Here is a 23,803-nt window from a genome sequence, read left to right as displayed (position 1 = left end):
GTGGAATTCCTGGGTCAAATGGTATTTCTATTTTCAACTTTTTGAAGAGCCTCCATACTGTTTCTCGGAGTGGCTGCACCAATTTACATTTCTATCAACAGTGTAAGAGGGTTCCTATTTCTCTGCATCCTCACCAGCATTTGTTGTTTATTTTTTGGAACATCTGACTTTTTGATTATAGCTTTCCCAGTGGGTGTGAAGTGGTATCTCCTTGTGGTTTTGATGACTAATATCAAGAGTTTTATTGCTTATTGGCCATGTATATATCTTGTTTGGAGAAATGTCTAGAGCCTTTGCTTATTTTTAAAATTAGTTATATTTTATGATGGAGCTGTGTTTTTATATTTTAGATACCATCTAAAATATTTTCTCTCCTGCTGTGGGTTTTCACTTTCTTGATGTTGTCTTTTGGAGCACAAAAGTTTTAAATTTTGATGAAGTTCAATTCATCCATTTTTTTTCTTTTGTTGTTTGTGCTTTTGGTGTCATCTAAGAAACTATCAAAGGTCATGAAAATTTACTCCTATATTTTCTTCTAAAAAATTTTATAGTTTTAAGTTTTACATTTAAGTCTGTGATCCAGTTGAGCTCATTTTTATGATGTGAAGTATGGGTTCAAATTCATTCTTTCACAAGTGGATATGCAGTTTCCAGCAGCATTTGTTAAATGACTATTTTTTCCCCATTGGGTTGTCCTGGCATCTTTGTTGAAAATCAATTAGCCATAAAGTGAGGATTTATTTCTGGGTTCCTAATTCAATTCCATATATACATATATTTTCTTTATGCCTGTTCCACATGGTCTTGTTTACTTTAGTTTTATGTATTTTGAAATCAGGAAGTGTTAGTTATACAATTTTGTTTGTTTTCAAGATTACTTTGGTTACTCTCACCCCTTTTTATTTTCATATGAATTCAAGATTCAGCTTTGTCTTTTCTACAAAACAATGACAAAAAGTAGCTGGGATTAGTTAGGAAATGCTTTGAATATATAGGTCTGTTTGGGGAGTACTGCTATCCTAATAGTATTAAGTCCTCTGATCCATGAACATGGGATGTCTTCATTTCATTCTTCCTCATTTCTTTCAATGTTTTATAGTTCTCACAGTGTAAATTTTATACTTCTAAGTTAATTCCTAGATATTTTGTTCTTTTGCTGTTATTTTAAGTGTAATGACTTTAACTTTTAGGTGTTTTTATTATTCATGCATAGTAATATATATGTTTTTGTAAATCATATCCTGTAAATATATTTAACTTTTATTATATTCTAATAGTTTTTTAGCTGATTTCTTGGGATTTTTTATATACAAGATACCATATTCAAGTAGGCAGTTTTCTTTCTTCTTTTCCAATCTGATGCTTTTTATTTCACTTTCTTTTCTAATAGTCCTTGCTAGAACCTCTAGTACAATGTTCAACAGAGTAGTCATCCTTGTCTTTTTCCTGATCATACGAATACCATTCAGTCTTTCACCATTAACCTAGTTGTCAGCCTTGGGTTTTTTGAAGATAACTGTGATCAGCTCAAGTAAATTCCCACCCATTTTTAGTTTGCTAAGTGCATTTTTTATCATGAAGAGGTATGGTTTTTATCCTTTCTTCTATTAATTATGTTTATTTTAGGTGGTATACCCAGTTTGCATTTTGGGAATGTCTTACTTGGTGTGTACATGTGTGTGTGTGTGTGTGTGTGTGTGTGTGTGTGTATACATCTTTTCATATGTTGCTACATTCAATTTCCTAATTTTGGTGACTATATTTGCATTTCTATTCATAAAAGATAATGGTTTGTAGTTTTTTGTAGCATTTTGTCTGGTGTTGATTTCTGGATAATATAGGTGTCATAGGATGAATCTGGAAATGTTCTTTACTCTTATATTTTGCAAGAGTTTGTAAACAATTACTCTTAATTATTAAAAAATTTTTTAATAGCATTCTCCGACTGGGATTGTCTTTCCAATTCAATTTCTTATTTTTTCTTGAACCAGTTGAGTAGTTTGTGTCTCCCTAGGAATTTGCTCATTTTGTCTAAGTTACCTAATTTATTAGTATAAAGTTGCTATATGTAATATAAACATTTTTACCCTGTAAAGTCAGCAGTCATATATTTTTCATTCTGATCTTAATAATTAAAAAAATTTTTTTTCTTGAGCAGTGTAGTTAGTTAAGGCCTTACTGATTTTTTTATTAGGGTATTATTGATATACACTCTTACGAAGGTTTCACATGAAAAACAATTTGATTACTACATTTACCCATATTATCGAGTCATCTCCATACTCCACGGCAGTCACTGTCCATCACTGTAGTAAGCTGCCAGAGAGTCACTATTTGCCTTCTCTGTGCTCTGTCTTCCCCATGATCCACCCACATAATGTGTGCCAATCATAATACCTCTCAAACCCCTTCTGCCTTCTGCCTCCCTCCCCAACGCCCCCCCTTCCCCTTTTGTAACTGCTAGTCCCTTCTTGGGGAGTCTGTGAGTCTGCTGATGTATTGTTTCTTCAGTTTTGCTTCATTTTTATACTCCACAATGAGGGAAATCATTTGGTACTTGTCTTTCTCTGCCTGGCTTATTTCACTGAGCATAATATCCTCCAGCTCTATCCATATTGTTGCAAATAGCAGGATTTGTTTCTTTCTTATGGCTGAATAGTATTCCATTTTGTATATGTACCACACTTTCTTTATCCATTCATCTACTGATGGACACTTAGGTTGCTTCCATATCTTGGCTATTGTAAATAGTGCTGCAATCAATATAAGGGTGCATATGTCTTTTTGAATCTGAGAACTTGTATTGTTTGGGTAAATTCCTAAGAATGGAATTCCCAGGTCAAATGGTATTTCTATTTTTAGTTTTTTGAGGAACCACCATATTGCTTTCCACAATGGTTGAACTAACTTACATTCCCACCAGCAGTGTAGGAGGGTTCACCTTTCTCCACATCCTCGCCAGCATTTGTTGTTCTTAGACTTTTTGATGCTGACCATCCTAACTGGTGTGAAGTGATATCTCATTGTGGTTTTTATTTGCATTTCTCTGATAATTAGTTATGTGGAGCATCTTTTCACGTGCCTGTTGGCCATCTGAATTTCTTCTTTGGAGAAGTGTCTGTTCAGATCCTCTGCCCATATTTTAATCGGGTTATTTGCTTTTTCGGTGTGGAGGTGTATGAGTTCTTTATATATTTTGAATGTTAACCCCTTGTCAGATATGTCATTTACAAATATATTCTCCCATACTATAGCATGTCATTTTGTTCTGCTGATGGTGTCCTTTGCTGTACAGAAGCTTTTTAGCTTGATGTAGCCCATTTGTTTATTTTTTGTTTCCCTTGCCCGAGGAGATGCATTCAGGAAAAAGTTGCCCATGTTTATATTCAAGAGATTTTTGCCTATGTTTTCTTCTAAGTTTTTTGGTTTGATGACTTATATTCAAGTCCTTGATCCATTTTAAGTTTAGTTTTGTGTATGGGGTTAGACAATAATCCAGTTTCATTCTCTTGCATGTAGCTGTCCAGTTTTGCCAACACCAGCTGTTGAAGAGGCTGTCATTTCCCCATTGTATGTCCATGGCTCCTTTATTGTGTATTAATTGATCATATATGGCTGGGTTTATATCTGGGCTCTCTAGTCTGTTCCATTGGTCTATGGGTCTATTCTTATGCAAATACCAAATTGTCTTGATTACTGTGGCTTTGTAGTAGAGCTTGAAGTCAGGGAATGTAATTGTCCCAACTTTTTCTTCCTTCTCAGGATTGCTTTGGCTTTTTGGGGTCTTTTGTGGTTCCATATGAATTTTATAACTATTTAGTCTAGTTGAAGAATTCTGTTGGTATTTTGATAGGGATTGCATTGAACCTGTATATTACCTTAGGCAGTATGGCCATTTTGACAATATTAATTCTTCCTATCCGTGAGGATGGGATATGTTTCCATTTATTGGTATCTTCTTTAATTTCTCTCATGAGTGTCTTGTAGTTTTCAGAGTATAGGTCTTTCACTTCCTTGATTAGGTTTATTCCTAGGTATTTTATTCTTTTTATGCAATTGTGAACGGAATTGTTTTCCTGATTTCCCTTATTGTGTAGGAATGCAACGGATTTCTGTGTTTTTGTATCCTGCAACTTTGCTAAATTCATATATTAGAGCTAGTAGTTTTGGAGTGGATTCTTCAGGTTTTATTTATGTTGAATATCATGTCATCTGCAAATAGGGACAGTAAAGCTTCTTCCTTGCCAATCTGGATGCCTTTTTCTACATGTTTTCTGATTGCCATGGCTAGGGCCTCCAGAACTATGTTGAATAAAAGTGGAGAGAGTGGGCATCCTTGTCGTGTGCCTGATCTGAAAGGAAAAGCTTTCAGCTTCTTGTTGTTACATATGATGTTGGCTGTTGGTCTGTCATATGTGGCCTTTATTATGTTGAGGTACTTGCCTTCTGTTCCCATTTTGTTGAGAGTTTTTATCATGAATGGATGTTGAATTTTGTTGAATGCTTTTTCAGCATCTATGGAGATGATCATGTGGTTTTTCTCCTTTGTGCTGATGTGGTGGATGATGTTGATGGATTTTTCAAATGTTTTACCATCCTTGCATCCCTGGAATAAATCCTACTTGATCATGATGGGTGATCTTTTTGATGCATTTTTGACTTCGGTTTGCTAATATTTTGTTGAGTATTTTTGCATCTATGTTCATCAGGGGTATTGGTGTATAATTTTCTGTTTTTGTGGTGTCTTTGCCTGGTTTTGGTATTAGAGTGATGTTGGCCTCGTAGAATGAGTTTGGGAGTATTCCCTCCCCTTCCACTTTTTGGAAAACTTTAAGGAGAAAGGGTATTAGGTCTTCACTGAATGTCTGATATAATTCAGTGATGAAAGCATCTGGTCCAGGGGTTTTGTTCTTAGGTAGTTTTTTGATTACCAGTTCAATTTTGTTTCTGGTAATTGATCTGTTCAGATTTTCTGTGTCAGCCTTGGAAGGATGTATTTTTCTAGGAAGTTGTCTATTTCTTCTAGGTTATCTAATTTGTTAGCATAAATTTTTCATAGTATTCTCTAATAATTCTTTGTATTTCTGTGGTGACTCCAGTGATTTATTCTTTCTCATTTCTGATTCTGTTTATGTGTGTAGATTCTCTTTTTTTCTTGATAAGTCTGGCTAGGGGTTTATTTATTTGTTTATTTATTTGAAGAACCAGCTCCTGCTTTCATTGATTCTTTCTATTTTTTTATTCTTCTCGATTTTATTTATTTCTGCTCTAATATTATATTATGTCCCTCCTTCTGCTGACTTTGGGCCTCATTTGTTCTTCTTTTTCTAGTTTCATGAATTTTGAGTTTAGACAGTTCATATGAGATTGTTCTTCTTTCCTGAGGTAGGCCTGTATTGTAATATACTTCTCTCTTAGCATGGTCTTTGCTGGTTCCCACAGATTTTGAGGTATTGAATTATTGTTGTGACTTGTCTCCATATATTGCTTGATCTCTGTTTTTATTTGGTCATTCACCATTGGTTATTTAGGAGCATATTGTTAAGCCTCCATGTGTTTGGGGGCTTTTTCGTTTTTGTAATTTATTTCTAGTTTCATACCTTTGTGGTCTGAGAAGGTGGTCGGTAGGTTTTCAATCTTTTTGAATTTACTGAGGCTCTTTTTGTGGGCTAGTATGTGGTCTACTCTGGAAAATGTTCCATGTGCACTTGAGAAGAATATGTATCCTGCTGCTTTTGGGTGTAGAGTTCTGTAGATGTCTGTTAGGTCTATTTGTTCTCATGTGTTGTTCAAAGCCTCTGTCTCCTTACTTATTTTGTGTTTGGTTGATCTGTCCTTTGGACTGAGTGGAGTGTTGAGGTCTCCTAGAATGATTGCACTGCATTCTATTTCCTCATTTAATTGTTACTATTTGTTTCACATATGCAGGTGCTCCTGTGTTGTTTGTGTGCATAGATATTTATAATGGTTATCTTCTTGTTGGATTGACCCTTTTTATCATTATGTAATGTCCTTCTTTGTCTCTTGTGACTTTCTTTGTTTTGAAGTCCATTTTGTTTGATACAAGTACTGCAACTCCTACTTTTTTCTCCCTTTTTGTTGCATGAAGTATCTTTTTCCATGTCTTGGCTTTTAGTCTGTGTATGTCTATGGGTTTAAAGTGAGTCTCTTGATTTTTAATGCATTCAGCAACTCTATGTCTTTTGATTGGTGTATTCAGACCATTTACATCTAGGGTAATTGTTGATAGGTGTGTAGTTATCACCATTGCAGGCTTTAGATTCATGGTTACTAATGGTTCAAGGGTAACTTCCTTACTAAGAGTCTAACTTAATTCACTTTGTATGCTGTTACAAACACATTCTAAAGGTTCTTTTTTTATCCCCCTTTTTCTTCCTCTTCCAATCTTTATATATTAGGTATTATATTCTGTACTCGGTCTATCCCTTGACTGACTTTGGGGGTAGTTGATTTAATTTTGCATTTGCTTAGTAATTATTCTACTTTCCTTACCATGGTTTTATTACCTCTGGTGGCAGCTATTTAGCCTTAGGAACACTTCCATGTCTAGCAGTCCCTACAAAATACACCGTAGAGATGGTTGTGGGAGGTAAATTCTCTCTGGTTTTGCTTATTGGGAAATTGTTTAATCCCTCCTTAAAATTTAAATGAATTAAACAAATGAAATAAACAAATTTGTATTGCTGGGTAGAATATTCTTGGTTTGAGGCCCTTCTGCTTTATTGTATTAAATGTATCATGGCACTCCCTTCTGGCCTCTAAGGTTTCTGCTGAGAAGTCTGATGATAACCTGATGGGTTTTCCTTTGTATGTGATCTTTTTTCTCTTCCTGGCTGCTTTTAATAGTCTGTCCTTATCCTTGGTCTTTGCCATTTTAATAATAATATGTCTTTGAGTTTTATTCCTTGGGTCCCTTGTGTTGGGATATCTGTGCATCTCTGTGGCCTGAGAGACTATCTCCTTCCCTAGATTGGTGAAGTTGTCAGTGGTTACCTCCTCAAAGACAACTTCTATCCCTTTTTCTCTCTTTTCTTCTTCTGGTACCCTGTAATACAAATATTGTTCCATTTGGATTGGTCACACTGTTCTCTCAATATTCTTTTATTCCTAGAGATCCTTTTTTCTCTCTGTGCCTCAGATTTATATTCTTCTTCTCTAATTTCTATTTTATTTGTCGTATCTCATCTGCTTTTAAATCCCTCAACTGTATTCTGTAATTATTTGCTCCCCATCCTGAATTCGTTCTTGAGTTCTAGAGTACTTTCCTGTACCTCCATGAGCATGTTTATGATTTTTATTTTGAAATCTCTTTCAGGATGATTGATGAGTTCAGTTTCACTTTCCCCTTTTTCTGGTGTTGGTGTGATTTTGGTTTGAACCAGGTTACTTTGATGTTTCATATTTGTATGTAGTGCCCTCTAATGCCCAGAAGCTCTACTCTCTGCAGCTGCTCAGCCCCTGGAGCGATGTTGGGGGTTGCAGGGGTACAGTGCTGGTGCCTGGGGGTTGGAAAGAGCTATTTCCTGTTTCCTGGCTGCTATGCCTGTCTCCACAGCCAGAACCAGTGTGCCAAACACATGGGTAGAAGTCTCTATGCTTTGCATTGTAGCTGCTGTAGGCAGAGCTTCCCTCTGGCTCACCTTATGCCAGGGCAGGGGCTGCCAGTTTGCGAGTCAGGTGTGTGCTCACCTGGAGGAAGGCGCAGCAGGTTGCGTATCACTGTGGGTTCTTTGGAGCTGTGTAGCCAGCCAGGGGAATGAAGTGCCTGAAGCTCCTGTAAGTTCCCAACCTGCTGGGAAGAGTGAGCCTGGACAATTTTGAGCAGTAACTTCTGTGCAATCCTTGCCCCTTTAGGAAGCACTGTTAGGAAGTCTCTCAGACTGCCCACCTTTCCTTTGTCGCATAGGAGCCAGATATGGATCCCTGTTTTCCACAAGTGGCTGGAATCTCAGTCTCTTGAGGTATTCTGCCTGTCTTAGCTTTCCATACCCACCAATCTCCACAGCACCATGCAATGTAGGTTTGTGCTCCCAAAGCACATCTCCAGGCCTAGTGTTCAGCAGTCCCAGGCCTGTACTCCCTTCTCCCTCTGCTTCTCTTCCTCCTGTCAGTGAGCTAGGGTGTGGGAAGGGTTGGGTCCTGCTGGATCACGGCTTTGGTACATTACCCTGTTCCGTGAGGTCTGTTCTTTTCTCCAGGTGCATGCAGTCTGGCACAGCCTTCTTTCTTGTTGCTCTTTCAGGACTAGTTGCATTAATTATATTTTTGTATTTTATGTGGTTTTGGGAGGAGGCCACTGTCTCATCTCTCATGTTGCCATCTTTAATCCTCCAGGCTTTATTGCTCTTTACAAAAGAACTGACTTTTGGGCTTCATTGACTTTTCTCATCTATTTCATTTATCCATTCTAATCTTTATTCTTTCCTTTTTTCTGCTTGTCAGGCTTAATTTGCTTTTTTCCCAGTGTCTTAAAGTGGAAGGTTAGTTTATTAAGATATTTCTTTGTTAATTTATGCATTTACAGTTATAGATATCTCTTAGCACTGCTGCTGTGATTTCCCATAAATTTTGGTACACCATGTTTTCATTTTCATTCATTAAAGTTTTGTTATATTGTTCCTTCATTTGGTATGTTTCATTCATTTCAAATTATTTTCTAATTTATGTTATTTAGGCAGTGTGTTATTTCTACATATTTGTGAATCCCGATATTTCTGTTGTTAATGTTATTTTTGGGGGGTGGTCAGAGAAAATTGTATGATTTCACTTTGAAGTGTATGGTAATTAAGATTTATATTTATTCAGACTATTTTATTGCCTATAATATATTCTATTCTGGAGAATATTCTCTGTGAACTTAAGATTATATATCCTACTAGTTCTTAACTGGCATGTTCTGTAGGTATTGTTGGGGCTCACTGCTTCATGGTTTTTTTTATAGTGATATTCATGACTTCTACTTCCATGTTGATCTTCATGGTTGTCCATCACTGGAAGTGGTATAGTGAAGTCTCGAACTACTACTGTTGAATTTTTTATTCTTTCCCTGTAATTTTGTCAGTTTTTGTTTTAGGTATTTAGGGTTCTGTGTTGTTAGGTGCATATATGTTTATAATTTAATATCTTCCTCTTGGATGGATGTTTTTATGATATAGAATATCCTTGTTTCTTGAAATAATTTTTGTATTAAAGTGTATGTTCTCTGATATTTATATAGCTATTTCAATTTTCTTATGGTGACTGCATGCTATATCTTTATCCTTCCTTTTCCTTTTTTCCCCCTTTTGTATCTTTAAATCTAATGTGTCTTATGTAGACAGCATATAATTGTATATTAGTTTATTTTACAGCCTGAAAAATCTCTTCCTTTTGATAGAATGTTTAATCCACTCACATTTAATGTTGTTATTGATACAGTTGGACTTATGTCTGCTATTTTTGTTTTCTATATGTCTTAGAATTTTTCCTGTTTGTCCTTTATTGCTTTCTTTTTTACATTAAGTAGATATTTTCTAAGTGTAATGTTTTGATTCTTTTAATGATTTTCTTCACTATATATTTTTGAGTTGATTTCCTAGTGGTCACTCTAGGACTTGCAATACACATTTTAACTTCTTAGAATTAACTTCAGATTTATACTTATTTATAGATATTGAAATAATTTTCTTCCTTGTTTTGCTATTATTATCCATATTACATCTATATATATTCCAAATCCAATAATACATTGTTCTAATTATTACTTTATATACATGTTCATTTAAAGGTGAGAGTAAGTATATATTCACAGAGTTTGGTATATTAACCTCTTTATTACCATTTCTAGTTCTCTTCATTTGTTCCTGTGGGATAATAGGAGTTCCAGAACGAGGAAAACATGGATGGGAAGTATTTAAGGAAAGCCTTTCCATAATTAAGGAACAGTGAAAAATAAAAGATTAAGATTGAGAGGGTTAACAGAACCCCAAAAAGGCAGGAAATGGAAAAATGTAGAGCCTTTAAATCTTAGAAACTTAGATAATTTAACTGAAACAACTTAAGCATTCAAAAATAATGGGTTAATGATAAATTATAATCATTCGACTGGCATAGAAATATACTGTTGTATGAAAAAGTATCCTATAAAACTGTATGGCATGATGCTATTTATCATGCTATATATCTTTTGGTGCAGGGAGAGAGAGCAGGGGGAGGAGAGGTGGGGGAGGACGAGAAGTAGAAGGTCATATAAGAAAATGTTAACTATGGGTCATTGAATTATGAATGAATTTTATATTAAGGTTTTTGAATGTATGTATTTTATAATTTTTAAATTCTTAATGTGTATTTGTGATAACAGACAAAAGTAATTTGAAAGAAATATGCAAAAGACATGAAAAGACAAGTTGCTTAAGATGAAACAAAAATGGCTTAAAATAGATGAAAAAAATTGAGCTTCACCAGTAACCAAAGAAATGCAAAATAAAATAATACTAAATTTTTTATTTACCAAATTGGAAAATATTTTAAAGAGGAAAATACCTGCTTTTGGTAAGGGTTATAGGATATATGCTCATACCTGTTGACAAAGGTATAAAATGATAAAATTTTTCTGAAGAGCAATTTAGTAATTTTTATAAATGCCCTTAAAATTATGTGTATCCCCTTTTAACCTAGCAATTGTGTTTTGGGAATTTATACTAAGGAAAAAAGCAGTGGATGTTGTAACTATTTGGTTATAACTACTAGCTGTAACTGCTATTTAGAGGAGCATTTCATAAAAATTTTGAAGTGTATGGTAATTAAGATTTAATTCAATGGAACTAACAATCTAAATGTCCAAAGAGTATGTAAAAGTATATGAAAAAAACTACAATATATGCCAACTTTTAATAGTGCCTTTTTCTGAGTATTAGAATTATTAGTTATTATATTTTATTATCTTCTGCTTATCCATGTTTTCTAAATTATCTGCAATGGATAATAAATTACTAGCTTTGAAATGGAAAACCAAGTTATTTAAAAACAATCTAAGTGACTGCCCAAGAAATAGCTTAGTGTTATTTCTGCTTCAATGATTTCCAAACCCTATATTCAACATTTAGATAATTTCTTGAACCAACACACAGACAGCTGAGTCAGTTATACCAGCAAGTAGCACTGCAGACTACAGCCTCCCTTCTCCTTGGTACTGAGCACAAACTATGTGCAGGGCACTGTGTTATATGTTATACTATCTAGAAATTAAAAGAATAGAGGGACCTAGATTTTTGGCTTAAACAAGAGACAGACTAATGTCAAAAAACAGATTCACGGTGGAGTGTCAAGGAAAGGGAGAGATGATTCTAACTGGGGAAATGAGGATGTGTTCTCATATACTAGTCACCCACAGTTTGTTCTTCTTCCCTCTTCAATTTACTAATGAACCATGAAATAATAAAAAAACTAAAATTCAAAGTATATATTCCCGCATTCCATAATAAATGCCTCCTAGTCCTACTTATCCCTCTGGAGCAGCTCACATGTCACTTTGCCTTTGATTCTGGAGGTAAAAGCACTTCTCTTAATGTATTGTGACTAAGTCTAATCTGTCTTGGTATGGCAGGTCTAGCTGGCTTTCAAGCTTTGTTCATGTGTTTAATATTAATACTCTTGGCAAAGGAAGATGAGAAATCATACCTGGTGGGGTTCCTTTTGTCTTCCTCTGAGATCAAAAACCAAACAAAATCTGCATAGCTCATTCTTCCTTCTTTTTGTACAGTTTTTCCCCTGAAGAAAACACATGATTATAAAGTTTCCTGAGCAATTAGTTGGATAAATTTAGTAGAATGATAGACTAAGAAATAAAGCAAATCTTTCTTCAGAAATTAAGTTAAAATACAAAAAAGAGTGGTGTAAATTTCATAAAGGGCAATCCCTTTCATGGCCTATCTTGTTTTTAAATCTAGAGGGTGAAATCAAAGGGCATTTGCAGATAAGAGAAAATAAATCTGGTTTCAAATTTGAATGCAAATAACCAGGATCACTGTTGCCTATACTTAGGTAAAGGACTAATGCCTGCATGTTAAAGAATTACTACTGTTTTGTATAAAGCCAGGCCTGTATGTTTCATAGGGTATTATGCTGCCAAATTTTACAGGAAGCCCTGCAAAAATGAAATTGTTACAGTTTACTTTTAGTTAATTTTTAAACTCAGATGCTTTTTCTTACCTTGTTACTGCCCCAGAGAATATCCTTTCAATAATTCTGTTTGATGAAGCTAAATATAAATAAGAAAGTACAAAACTAGTTAGAAACATGTTGCATAAAGGGAATACTTTTGGCAAATTTATTTTCAGTAACCACGAGCTAAAACATAATAACCTTCCATGATGATAATATGAGTAGTTAAATTTTTACTTATGTATAATTTATTCTTTTTGAAAGTAAGAATTTGAGGTAGTATACTCAATCAATAATTTAAAAAAGTAGGCAAATCGATATGCCTGACAGCTGGGATGTATTAATATAGTTGAGTGCCAAATTCATTCTGAACATTCTGACAACACAAAAATGTATAGAATTTGAATTGATATTGTTATCCAGTAGGACTTTCACTCTAAAACAAGACAAATTTTATCCTAGCATTAACTTCAAAGAGGAACTGACTGTCAGCTTCTAATTATAATGTGACTTCGAATAAAACAAAAAACAATACTTTCAAGTATAATTTTATAAAAGATACTGAAACTACTTTTCGTACATTCTCATTCCATAAAAGTCCAGGAAATAACATAATGTGTGATTTTTAGAAATTCCTTTAGTACATCTTATTCAAAGAGAGAGACACTTGTATCTTAAAATCATATGTTGCTTTTGATGATAGACCATAGGGAATCTAGTGGTGTACCTCACTGTGGGTTCAAAATAACTAAAGGCATTAGCTAAAAAAAAGAAAAAAAGGAGATGCCAATGGATCTCAGACCTAGGGATGTGATAAGAATAGGAATCTGTTTTTTTAACAAGTGACCTAGGAAATGGCAATCTAAAATTTAAGCACCAGTGATGAGGTCATTAGAGAGTTAGCAGCTATCAGCATCTAAATCTTTAGCAGAGTTAGGTATAATCAACATAAAGGTAAATTAGTTTGGCTGAAGAATGTTGGGAATATGGGTGTCAGTACAGCCATGCCTGGCCACATACCAAAGCTTACATAAGGACCCTCTAGACTTCGCTGAGCATTGATGTATGTGGTTAATAGTTTGTACTGGTTAGAAAAAAAGGGCTATATAGGAAAGGCAAGGACACTTAATTCGAAACTTAAAGGCTTTTTGAAAATCTTTTTTAGACTTGGAAGGTTTAGCCTCCTGAAAGTGAAGATCATACTGTCCCTTAGGACAGGTGGTAGGTGGGCAATTATGTAGTTTTAGTGGCCCCTTCAATATGCAGCCTAGATGCCTGCTTTTCTGGATTTCATCCCTTTAACACACCTCTAATGACTTGCATGTGTGTATATACAATATTTTGGCACTTAATGAGAGTTATGGTTTTATTAGCCCAAGAGGGTGCTTTAGAGTCCATAGGGTTTTGCATGACTCCTGGAGGCTGGCTCATATTATACAGATGATCTGGCCACTGGCAGTTAGAAGGTGTATAGCTAATAAAGCTGATCTGATACACCTATAAATATCTCCATCTGTATGCTATTCTGCTGACAGAAAGATATGATAGCTTGAAGAAGGGTGGATATAGTACTAAATACTTATTTATTTAATAAGTACATTTGGGTATTTCCTCTTGATACCCAACTGGCACCTCAGAATTTGAGAGGTGGAACTCTATTTCTTAAATATGAAAAGTTCTATGAAACTTTACACCAGACATAATGAAGATATATACCATTAGTCAGATATACCAACTAGAAGAGGTGAAATTCAGTACATTTAAGATTTGTATTCTACTACATCTAAAAGGCTAAAGGCTGATTTAAAAAAATCAACAGTGGCTGAGGAGACATTTAAGAACAGGAACAGAGACAATCTTACGAGAGAAGAATGAATCACTGTTCTTGGTGCTTGGTTAAGAATATTAAATCAGCAGGTAATAGGTTCTAAGTTTCCTACTAGTAAAAATGAGTCAAAAAGGGTAATATCATGTATAATTTTTGTTTTCTGATAAAAGAAAAATATACCAAATTCATCTGTGGAGAAAATATCTTTTGTCTGACAGCTGGGACGTATTTCCCAACTAAATTCCAAAAAAAAGTGTAAGTTTCTGTAAGAATCCTTGAAAACACTGGCAAGTTAAAAACATTTTCAAACTTGGCTGTTTATAAGTATTGTAAAATGGGAAATATATAAAGGTTCATACACATTCTTTTTCAAATAAACTTTACAGAGATGTGGATCTTATTCAATTCATCATCAGAAAATAAACATCACTACTAACAACTTGCCAATTCGTCAAAGCTAAGATTCTAATTGCTTACCTCCAAACCCCTCCTCCTATACCTGGCTTCTAAATGAAAAACTATTATCTTTACCCATTCCCACTTAAAAATTCTTGGTCTTTAAAGAGGACTTAAATTGATAAAGAATTTAAAAAATGGGAATTCTCCATAATGAGTGGGGACAATTTATATAACTCTGGCTGCCTTCAAAATATTTAAGCCTTAACATCTATTGAAACACTCACCCTGGTCATTGTATCGAGATAGATCGGCCTGGCTGATGTAGAGGTCATGATCACTATCTAGTTCCCAGAATTTACAATAAATAACATAGAAATGTTCATAGGAGAAGTAATCTGTGATTTGGTTTATATCTTCCTCTTCTTCCAAAAGAGCTAGAGTCTGAAATGGTATGAAAGAAGGATTAATTTATTTTAAAATAATGAAAAGTCAGCTTTGGCCATTATACAGAGTCCAGTAAATTTTATTTTAAATGAAATTAGTAATTTTGGTTTTCGTACCAAACCTGGAACTTTAATAGGTAACCTCATCCTACCTTTAATCAACTGATCAATCTACAAGCATTTATGAGCTCTGTAATATGCTTAGCAAAGGGTTAGATGCTGTGGAGGATTTAAAAACAGGGAAAGGGATGGGATGGACCATCACTAAGGGAAAGGTCCCCAGACTAGCAAGCATGGAACAATTAGAAAACAGGCTTAAATACATGGCCATAAACTGACCTTGTTTTTAACTTTTCAAAGTTGTAAAGAGTGGGCATCCACTTATAGGGTTTGTTTTTTTGTAATAAAATCAAGTTTACCACAATGGTGACTTATATATACAACTGTAATGATGTGTGGTAGTCTGGCATAGAAGGTTTCCGGGTGGAGCTGCAGAGCCCTAGGTGGAAGGAAACCTGGGTCTCCCCTGATTCACTGTGTGACCCTATGGAAAACACTGGGAACAAAGATTTTGAACTCAGAATTCTTATAATCAGATAAATTATTATGTAAGTGGACAGATAAATGAAGACATTTTCAGAAATGAAAGATTCAGAAAGATAAAAGAAACCATAAAGAAACTTAGGAAATAGAAAAAACAAAATGAGATGGCAGAAACAAGATCATAAATATCAATAATCACAATTAAGATAAATGAGTTAATCTCCTTATTAAAATATTTTCAGATTGAGTATAAAACCAAATCCCAAAAAATAGATTTAGGTATATGCTGTCCATAAGAGATAAGTATAAAATAAAATTTAAAAGGAAGGTTAAAAAAGAGACAAACATATACTAGTTAAGTCATAACAGAAAGAAAACACATGTCAATATTATTAGAAAATAAAATGGAATTCAAGGTGAAAAACATTTAAGGGACAAACGTGACTATTTCATCATGCAAATGTATTATAAACTGAAAACAATATAAATTATTAAATTATGTAAATCCACTCAATGGAAGATTATGCAACTAGTAAAAATTATAAAGTCTAAATACAAAGGAAGCAAGTGATGTGGTCTGAGTGCAGAATACAGGACACAAGATTATATACACTAATAACTATGTAAAATCCTAAAATTCATATATGCATATGAATGAGACTAGAAGAATACATAAAAATGATATTAGTTGTATCAGGGTAATAAAATATGATTTTTCTTTTTCTAAGCTTGCTTGTAATGTTTTGTTTTATAAAATGCCCTTTAACATATATAAAGCAGAATACATACAAAAAACAAATCTTAAGGAGCAAGGAGCTCTCATTTTCACCTGCTAAAATTGCCATAAAATGAAAAAGATGGGTAACTTCTGGTGCTGGTGAGTATGTATGTAAGTATGAACTACTACAGGCTTTTAGGAAGGATCTATGAAATTGAAAATGCCCATACTATTTGATCTAGGATTTTGTCCTCTAGTAGTTCATTCCAGAGAAATTCTTCATATATACACAAGAGGAAAGTACAAGGATGTTTCACTGAATCATTGTAGTAAGAAAAGTAAGAAAATGACTTGAACATCATCAACAGAGGAATAGATAGTGTAACTATGCCATAAAAAATGAGATAGATTTGTGTGAATGGAAATAAAAAGAATATTAAGATATACTGTTAAGTGAAAAAAACCAAGTTAACAGAATAATAAGTATGACCTCATATATTAAAAAAAAAACTCATAAAAGGAGCCATACAAAGCAGAACTATATACTCCATGAATATTCCATGTACATACCCTGATATCCTGATACGTAAGTGAATAAAACCACAGATACCATGGGTTCCCTCTGGGAAAGGGAATGAAATGGCAAGGAGAAGATACAGTGACTTCTGCATATTATTCTAGATATGTTCCTGTTACTTGAATGTTCTATGAGCACATATTCAAGAACTAATAGGAAGATTAAGGAGAGGGGTAGGGAAGAAAAGGGAGAAAATAAATCACACTCTAGGAAGCAGAACACTTGAGTTCTATTTCCAGTTCAGCCACTTACTTGCTGTGTGATTTTATACAAGTCATTTAACCATATCTGGGACTCAAATTTTATCACCAGTAAAAAGAATATGGGAATATAATAAATAATGTTCCAGAAGGTAAAAATCTAGTATACTTCAGGAATGTGTGGGATTATTACCATTCTTAAGTGATAAGGCTTCTTTTATGGAATTATTGCCATCTCAACCCATCCCATATTACCTAAAAGCCCAGCCAGCTAGGCACTGGGTGTTCAATAAATATTAACAATGACTGCGAGGATTACTGGTCATTTTTTTTCCCTTTTTTAGTTTCTTGAAAAAAATTTTTTTATTTTGGCATCATTAATCTACAATTACATGAGCAACATTATGGTTACTAGACTCCCCCCATCATCAAGTTCCCACCACATACCCCATTACAGTCACTGTCCATCATATTGTTCATTTTAGAATAAAAGAATTTAGTGTATTTATTGTGGGCTGCTAGTTTGGCCAAATCATCATTACTTTGCTCTTCATTACTTTAAGTTAATAGAACTTTCAGCAAACAGGCATTGAGATTACCTCGGTAAAAGGCTCCCACTAGTGGTCAGTATTTTCCCTCTCATTTGACAAAATAAAATAGTTGAATGAAATGTATTTTTTCTTAAAAATAATTTTTTGTGTTTTTCTCCAGTAGATGCTGGATAAACAGTCACTGCTGAAAGGGTCAAGTTGAAATTCCTCTATTTCTTTTGCAAGGCCCTTCCCTACTCTGTCCCACCTCACCCCTGAGGTCTCATCACTGGTCACTCTCTCCATGAGCCACTAGCCACTTCTCACTGTTTCACAGTTCCTGAACATGATACTCACATGCTTCTGGGCCTTTTCTTATGCTGCTTCCTCTATATATAATCCCCTTTTCTTGTAACTTTTTATCTTGGTAAACTCCTTATATTCTCCAAGGTCAAGATTACATGCTAGTCCTTCTGTAAAGCCTTCTCTGCATATTCAATTCTACATTTTTGTGGAGTTTTTCAAGTCAGGAGTGACTGCCTGTCCACTTTTGTCTTTAGCTCCAGAATGCATGCCTTGATGCAAAAATCTCTTGTTATTCATCTTTGTTGCCCCCCAACACATCCCAGGTATCTGATAAATGCTTACTGACTGAAAGTAGTGACAGTGCCTGCATACGATAAGCATTCAGATATTTGTTAAGTGAAGGAAGAATATTATTTAAATTGTTCTTTATATACGAATTCCGAGAGAGGCATACTTGCAAAAAGTTGCTTTTTCTTATCTCTGTCGAAGTAATTTTTCCATTCCAAGATCTGTTGACTGTGTAGAATATTCTCTGAATAACCTGGTTCCAAAAGGAAAACAAAGCCAAATAAAAACATTGAAGATATCTATACTTTACCAAAAGCCACCTTATAAATATACTTTGAACTATGCTAAGTTTTGGCTTTTTGATTATGTCAAGTGTAATTTCTAGTAAAAATTAACACTACATTTTAATATTTTACTATATAGACTATATTATTTACACGCATTTTTGCATCTGCCTCTATTGTTCAAGAAAAAAAAATTCTCTGCTCATAAGTCTGCATTTCCCAGCTGCCTGCCTACATGTCAGTTTCTCTGTTTACTTCTCATCTTACATAGTGATGCCTGATTCAAGTAGCGCTATTGGCCTGGATATTTGGGAAGGCAAATGAGGTGGGAAATACACAATGCGCTGACTTAACAATTAAGGCGTCAGAGGAATGACTGCCAATGTGTTATGATTCAAGAGGGCCATTATTCTGGTTATCATGACCTTATTCATAAGGGAATTATTCAAGACTTCTACTCTTCCAGACTCTCTGGAAACTCAAGTACATCTGGGATAATTTATATTCCAAGTCCTTCCTTAGGGATGAACAATTTTGTTACAAGTTAGAATTTTAAAGAATTTAACAGATGTGAAACTCTGGAGACAGCCTGGGACAGGAGGGAGAGGAGGGGACAGGTAGCAATGTGTCTGAGATTGGGGATGTGTGTGCTCTGGCACAGGGGAGGGTTAGAGGAGGAAGACAGAGGCTGCAATCCCGGAGGGAGAAGGTCATAGTGTATTCTTTTTTTTTTTTTTTTTAAGGAGAGCAAGGCAGAGATTTTTATTTAGAGATAAAGCGAGAGGACTCAGGCCAGGAGGGGACAAGAGAGTTCCCACCATAGTGTATTTTTAACAGTTTTGCCTGGGGTTGTTCCCACCCATTTGTTCTTTGACCTATGAGTTTTGTTTGTTCACCAAAAGGCAGCAGTGTTGAGAAGAACAATTTAGGCAGGTGTTATGATGGTAACTTGGCTTTGATTTGATTGTCTAGTAATACAGAAATCCTGTATCCTTTGGTGGTTTTATGATGGAAGAAGTTAGATCCTTTTAAAAAACTATTTTAGTGTTAAGAACAAAAAAGGGAAGACATCTATCCCAAGAGTAGGCATAATGAAAGACGAAACCATTATTCTACTTCTGATTCTTTAGCAAAGACAGTGATTCTCAAACAGAACAGGGAAAAACAAGCCTCAGGATGAAGGCCCAGCATTTCTTACCCCACTCTTCCCATCAGTGCCAGCTCCTTCTGACCGTTTAGAATCTAGCTCAACTGCCAACTCCACAGGAGGCTCCAGAATAGGGGTACAGCTCTGGCTTCTGTGCTCCTGCTGTCACCTATTCCCCTCCAGTCATCCTGTGGTTATTTGTTAAATGCTGATGCAGCTGACCATCATCACCTCTCAACTCTAAGGAGCCAAGTCTTTCTTGACTTGTATCCCAGTGCCTGATATGGTGTTCTGCACAAAGCAGGTGGTCAATAATTGCTTGATAATTTTTTTAAATTGAGGAATAATTGACCTATAGCATTGTATCAGTTTCAGGTGTACAACATAATGATTTGATATTTGCATATATTGTAAAATGATCACATGTCTGCTAAACATCCTGTATCATACACAATTACAGAATTATTTTTTTTGTATTTTTTATGAGAACTTTTAAGATTAACTCTCTTAGAACGTTTCAAATATGCAATATGGTATTATTAGCAATAGTCTCCAGGCTGTAAATTACATCGCCTTGATTTATTTTATAACTGAAAGTTTGTATCTCTTGACCTCCTTCGCTCATGCCTCCTTCCCTCAAATCTCTGTCAACCACCACTCTTGTCTCTGTATCTATGAACTTGTTTTTCTTTTACTTGATTCCACATATAAGTGAGATCAAACATTATTTGTTTTTCTCTATGCCCTCAAGGTCCATCCATGTTGTCACAAGTAGCAATATTTCATTCTTTTTTATGGCTGAATAAGATTAAATTTTATATATACACCACAACTTCTTTATCCGTTCATCCACTGATGGACACTTAGATTGTTTTCACATCTTGGCTACTATAAACAATGCTGTAATGAGGTGCAGACACCTTTTTACATTAGTGTTTTTATTTTCTTTGGATAAACACCCAGAAGTAGAGCTGCTGGATCATATATTGCAGTTCTATTTGTAATTTTTTGAGGCACGTTCCTACTGTTTTCCAGAGTGGACACACAAATTTACATTCCCAGTAACAGTGCATAAAACCTCTCTTTTTCCCACATTCTTGCCAACATATATAGTCTTTTTGACACTAGCTATTCTAACAAATGTGAAGTGATATCTCAATGTGGTTTTGATTTGCATTTCCCTGATGATTAGTAATGTTGAGCATCTTTTCATGTACCTGTTGGCCATCTGTATGTCTTCTTTGGAAAACTGCTTGATAAATTAATGAAGTTTGAAAGCTGTGTAATAACGACTTTTGTGTTATATTTATAATGAAGACATATGGGTTGGATTCATAGCCAGTTGAATAACTAACTATTCAGTTTTGAATAGCAGATGGATGCTAACCCAAGAAAGGTCTCTAATTAGTATTTCACATAAATCAGTTTTGTTGTCTATAATTTATAGATCACATATAAAATGTACAGAAAACATGAAATAGGTAAGGGGGACTATATTCAAAATTATTGTGAAAGATACTAGTTTAGTCATGTTTACTCTTAAGGAAAAAATAAGACTAGAGTGTGTAGATGTGACCATGATCCAAATGGTTATCAGGTAGAAGAAGACGCTGACTTGTTCTGTGTTGCACCAGAGGGCGGAACTAGAACTACTGGATAGAAATGCTCTGATACTGAAATATAAGAGTTTTCTCAATTAGCTCTGTGAAACAGCGGGTCGTATGAAGTACTGCGGTTTCTTCTCACCAGAATTATTTAGGCAGAAGTCAACTAGATTCTGACATTAGGTGGGAGTTGGGACTAGCTGGTATTTAATTTCTCTATGGGCCCCAATCAGTCAGACTCAGACTGAGATGCTTCAGGGCACAGAGTATGTCTTATTGAACACAATTCTCAGCATTAGCTTGGCAGAAGTTCATATATAAAAAAGATGGAGGATTTTTCGCACAGAAGTATAAATATGAAAATAAACACAAAGAATATAATTTATCATAACCATGACTCCTCTCTCACATTAAAGTCAATTTCAATAATACTATTACACCAAATTTTTCCATCTTGAACATTATTAGATTTTTGTCCTTATTACTTGATTTTTAGTTTTCTATCTACATTTTATACTTACATACTCTTCAAATATTTTACATTATTTATGGAAGTGCCTGAAGTTGCACTTAAATCTTTAATTTGTATTTATTTTTATTTTATTCTTTTTTGTTCTTTTTGAGAGAATTTTTAAATGTGAAAATTTTTGACTGCTAAGCATTTCCTGTTTTTTAGCCTCTAACCTACTTATTTAATACTATAAAAAATGTATCTGTATTCTATTTTTCAATAGCCTAAATCTTATTCAGCGGCCCCACTTCATCAGCACTTTGTTGGTTTCCACATTACTGATTCAGCATTTTAGCTTCTCGAGGTCGGGGCACCATCTAGTGGTAAGAGCATGTAGCTGCTGGTTCTACATTAATTACAGTTGTTGCCCCTGCTAACTTTTGGTCTACCACTTTTAGGCAGATAAAAGATGAATTAATCACAGCTTGAAAAATACCAAAGAAAATTTAAAGATTAATAATAATTGTAAGAATAATTGTTTACTACCAGTGAGAGGAATGAAATTTGACAAATTTTCACCAAGGAATCTCTAGTCAACCTGATAGTTTGAATCATAAGTCAGTGTCCTCTCCTTTTTTCTTTACATCTATCAAATTGGAAACCTCTAACTTACAATTATAGGTCACCAGAAATGCAGGTAAATGTTTGCTGGCTCTGTCAGATCATTTTTGACAAGTGGATCGAATGCAGACAGAAATTATAGAGATTGCTCACTGCAAGTAACCTGAATGCAGGTAACACTCAAATGCTGGAAGCATGGCTTGTCTACCTGGTAGGGAGTGGTGAATGGATTCCTGATCCACTCTGGTTACTATAGATCCAAAAAGTATTTCTAATGGTCTTCTGTAGAATTTGGACTTAAAAAAACTCCATCTAATAAAATGATTTCTTTTTCTGTCAAAAGGAAAAGTTTTCAAGAGGAAAAATTTAAGCTGTTAGTGGTGAGCAGTCTCCATCACAGCTTAGTTGTCTTAGGAATTATCAGTATACCTAAGATCCTCAACAATTAATCAACAATTAAAATCCTGGCATTTCAGCTTGATTTAGAACAATGGATAGTCCAACAATGGATTCAGGACAATCAGGACACTGAATATATCACTGAGACACCATCTGGGCAAGCCACAGAAATGTCTCTATTACCAGCACCAGTGTCACAAAGAAGTATTTTCAATCTCATTACTTATTTTAAAAACTCATGTAAGCACCTTTTTCCTCAAAAGTCAGCATATGTCAGTTAGGATAAGCAGTCTTTTATTCACTGGTATTTTCTCTGTTTTGCAAACTCAAGGGCTGCTATTTGCTGGTACTTTGAACCCTCATTTTCATTTAATATCAAGAGACTTACTTCTCAGGTGCCAGCTCTTCCCTGTAAATAAGTAATATGGGGTGACCTTAGGTGCAATCTCTTATTTGGGTGGTAGTGGTGTCCATTTTTGCTGTATGCATACTTGGTGCTCTTTCTAGTCTAAAAACAGCTGACACAGTAATTAAACAGAGTATTTTCCTGTAGCAAAGGTTTTCAGTGATAAAAAGAAAATAAAAGTTGACCAACTTTTCTTCATCATATATATGCCACATATAAACTAGCATATTTGAGTCATACTCTGTCAGCAGTTTCTCCCAACTGTAAAGAGAAATAACTGAATAACTCTAGCATGCAAATAAAACATAAATTGTTCTACACTGTGTGCCACTGAGATTATATAACCTCCACTAGGGTCATATGATAAATTAATTTTGTTTTGTTTTCTGAGTTATCTATCATTAATTCTGGGGCTGATCTTTGTAAGTTTCTTGCAAATAGTGTGATTTTATCTGTCTTTGCCATTAGCAGAGTAGAGAATGCCTCTCTAATTTGTTCTCTTTTATGCCTTTAACAATAAAATTAATTAATTTTATACTAGAAACCTTATTTTACACTTGTTCTAGAAAAAATGCATTATATTCTGAAATAATGCAAAAGTTTCAATGACTTCATGTCATTATTTGATCAAATTTTGTAAGAGAAAAGGCACTAGGGAGAACAGAAAACAAGTCCAGTAAGATTCTGTTTCCAGATATTCACTGTCATACATTTTACTTACACTTTTCATTTTTGGATGGTAGTATGATTGATACACAGATACACATCAGAGTACATGCAGATTCAGTCTGTATTGTTAATTGGATCTTGTTTAGTATTTATGTTATGATGCTCTTTTGAGTTGCCCTATTAATATTTCATCACAAGTATTTTACACCTTAAAGATTACATCTGAGT

The 23,803-nt window shown here is 34.6% G+C and overlaps 1 protein-coding gene and 1 long non-coding RNA gene across 7 annotated transcripts in view; one reads left to right on the top strand and one right to left on the bottom strand.

Moving 5' to 3' along the window:
• Window positions 1-23,803, bottom strand: part of PPP2R3A (protein phosphatase 2 regulatory subunit B''alpha) — a 219,482-nt gene that overhangs the window by 53,019 nt on the left and 142,660 nt on the right. For all 6 annotated transcript variants that reach the window (XM_037022878.2, XM_073232349.1, XM_073232350.1 and 3 more), the window contains 4 exons: window positions 18,161-18,247; window positions 14,674-14,830; window positions 12,211-12,259; window positions 11,680-11,769 (listed from right to left, as the gene is read on the bottom strand). In XM_037022878.2, the coding sequence (XP_036878773.1) occupies window positions 11,680-11,769; window positions 12,211-12,259; window positions 14,674-14,830; window positions 18,161-18,247 (383 nt within the window). The remainder of the gene's footprint in view (window positions 1-11,679; window positions 11,770-12,210; window positions 12,260-14,673; window positions 14,831-18,160; window positions 18,248-23,803) is intronic.
• LOC140848501 (uncharacterized) overlaps window positions 1-23,803 on the top strand; it is a 218,467-nt gene that overhangs the window by 93,291 nt on the left and 101,373 nt on the right. The gene's annotated exons all lie outside the window — the stretch shown is intronic.

Source organism: Manis javanica, chromosome 3 (assembly GCF_040802235.1).
Source record: "Manis javanica isolate MJ-LG chromosome 3, MJ_LKY, whole genome shotgun sequence".
Lineage (NCBI taxonomy): Eukaryota > Metazoa > Chordata > Mammalia > Pholidota > Manidae > Manis > Manis javanica.
The sequence above is the reverse complement of the archived record's forward strand: the minus strand, read 5'-3'. Positions and strand labels throughout refer to the sequence as shown.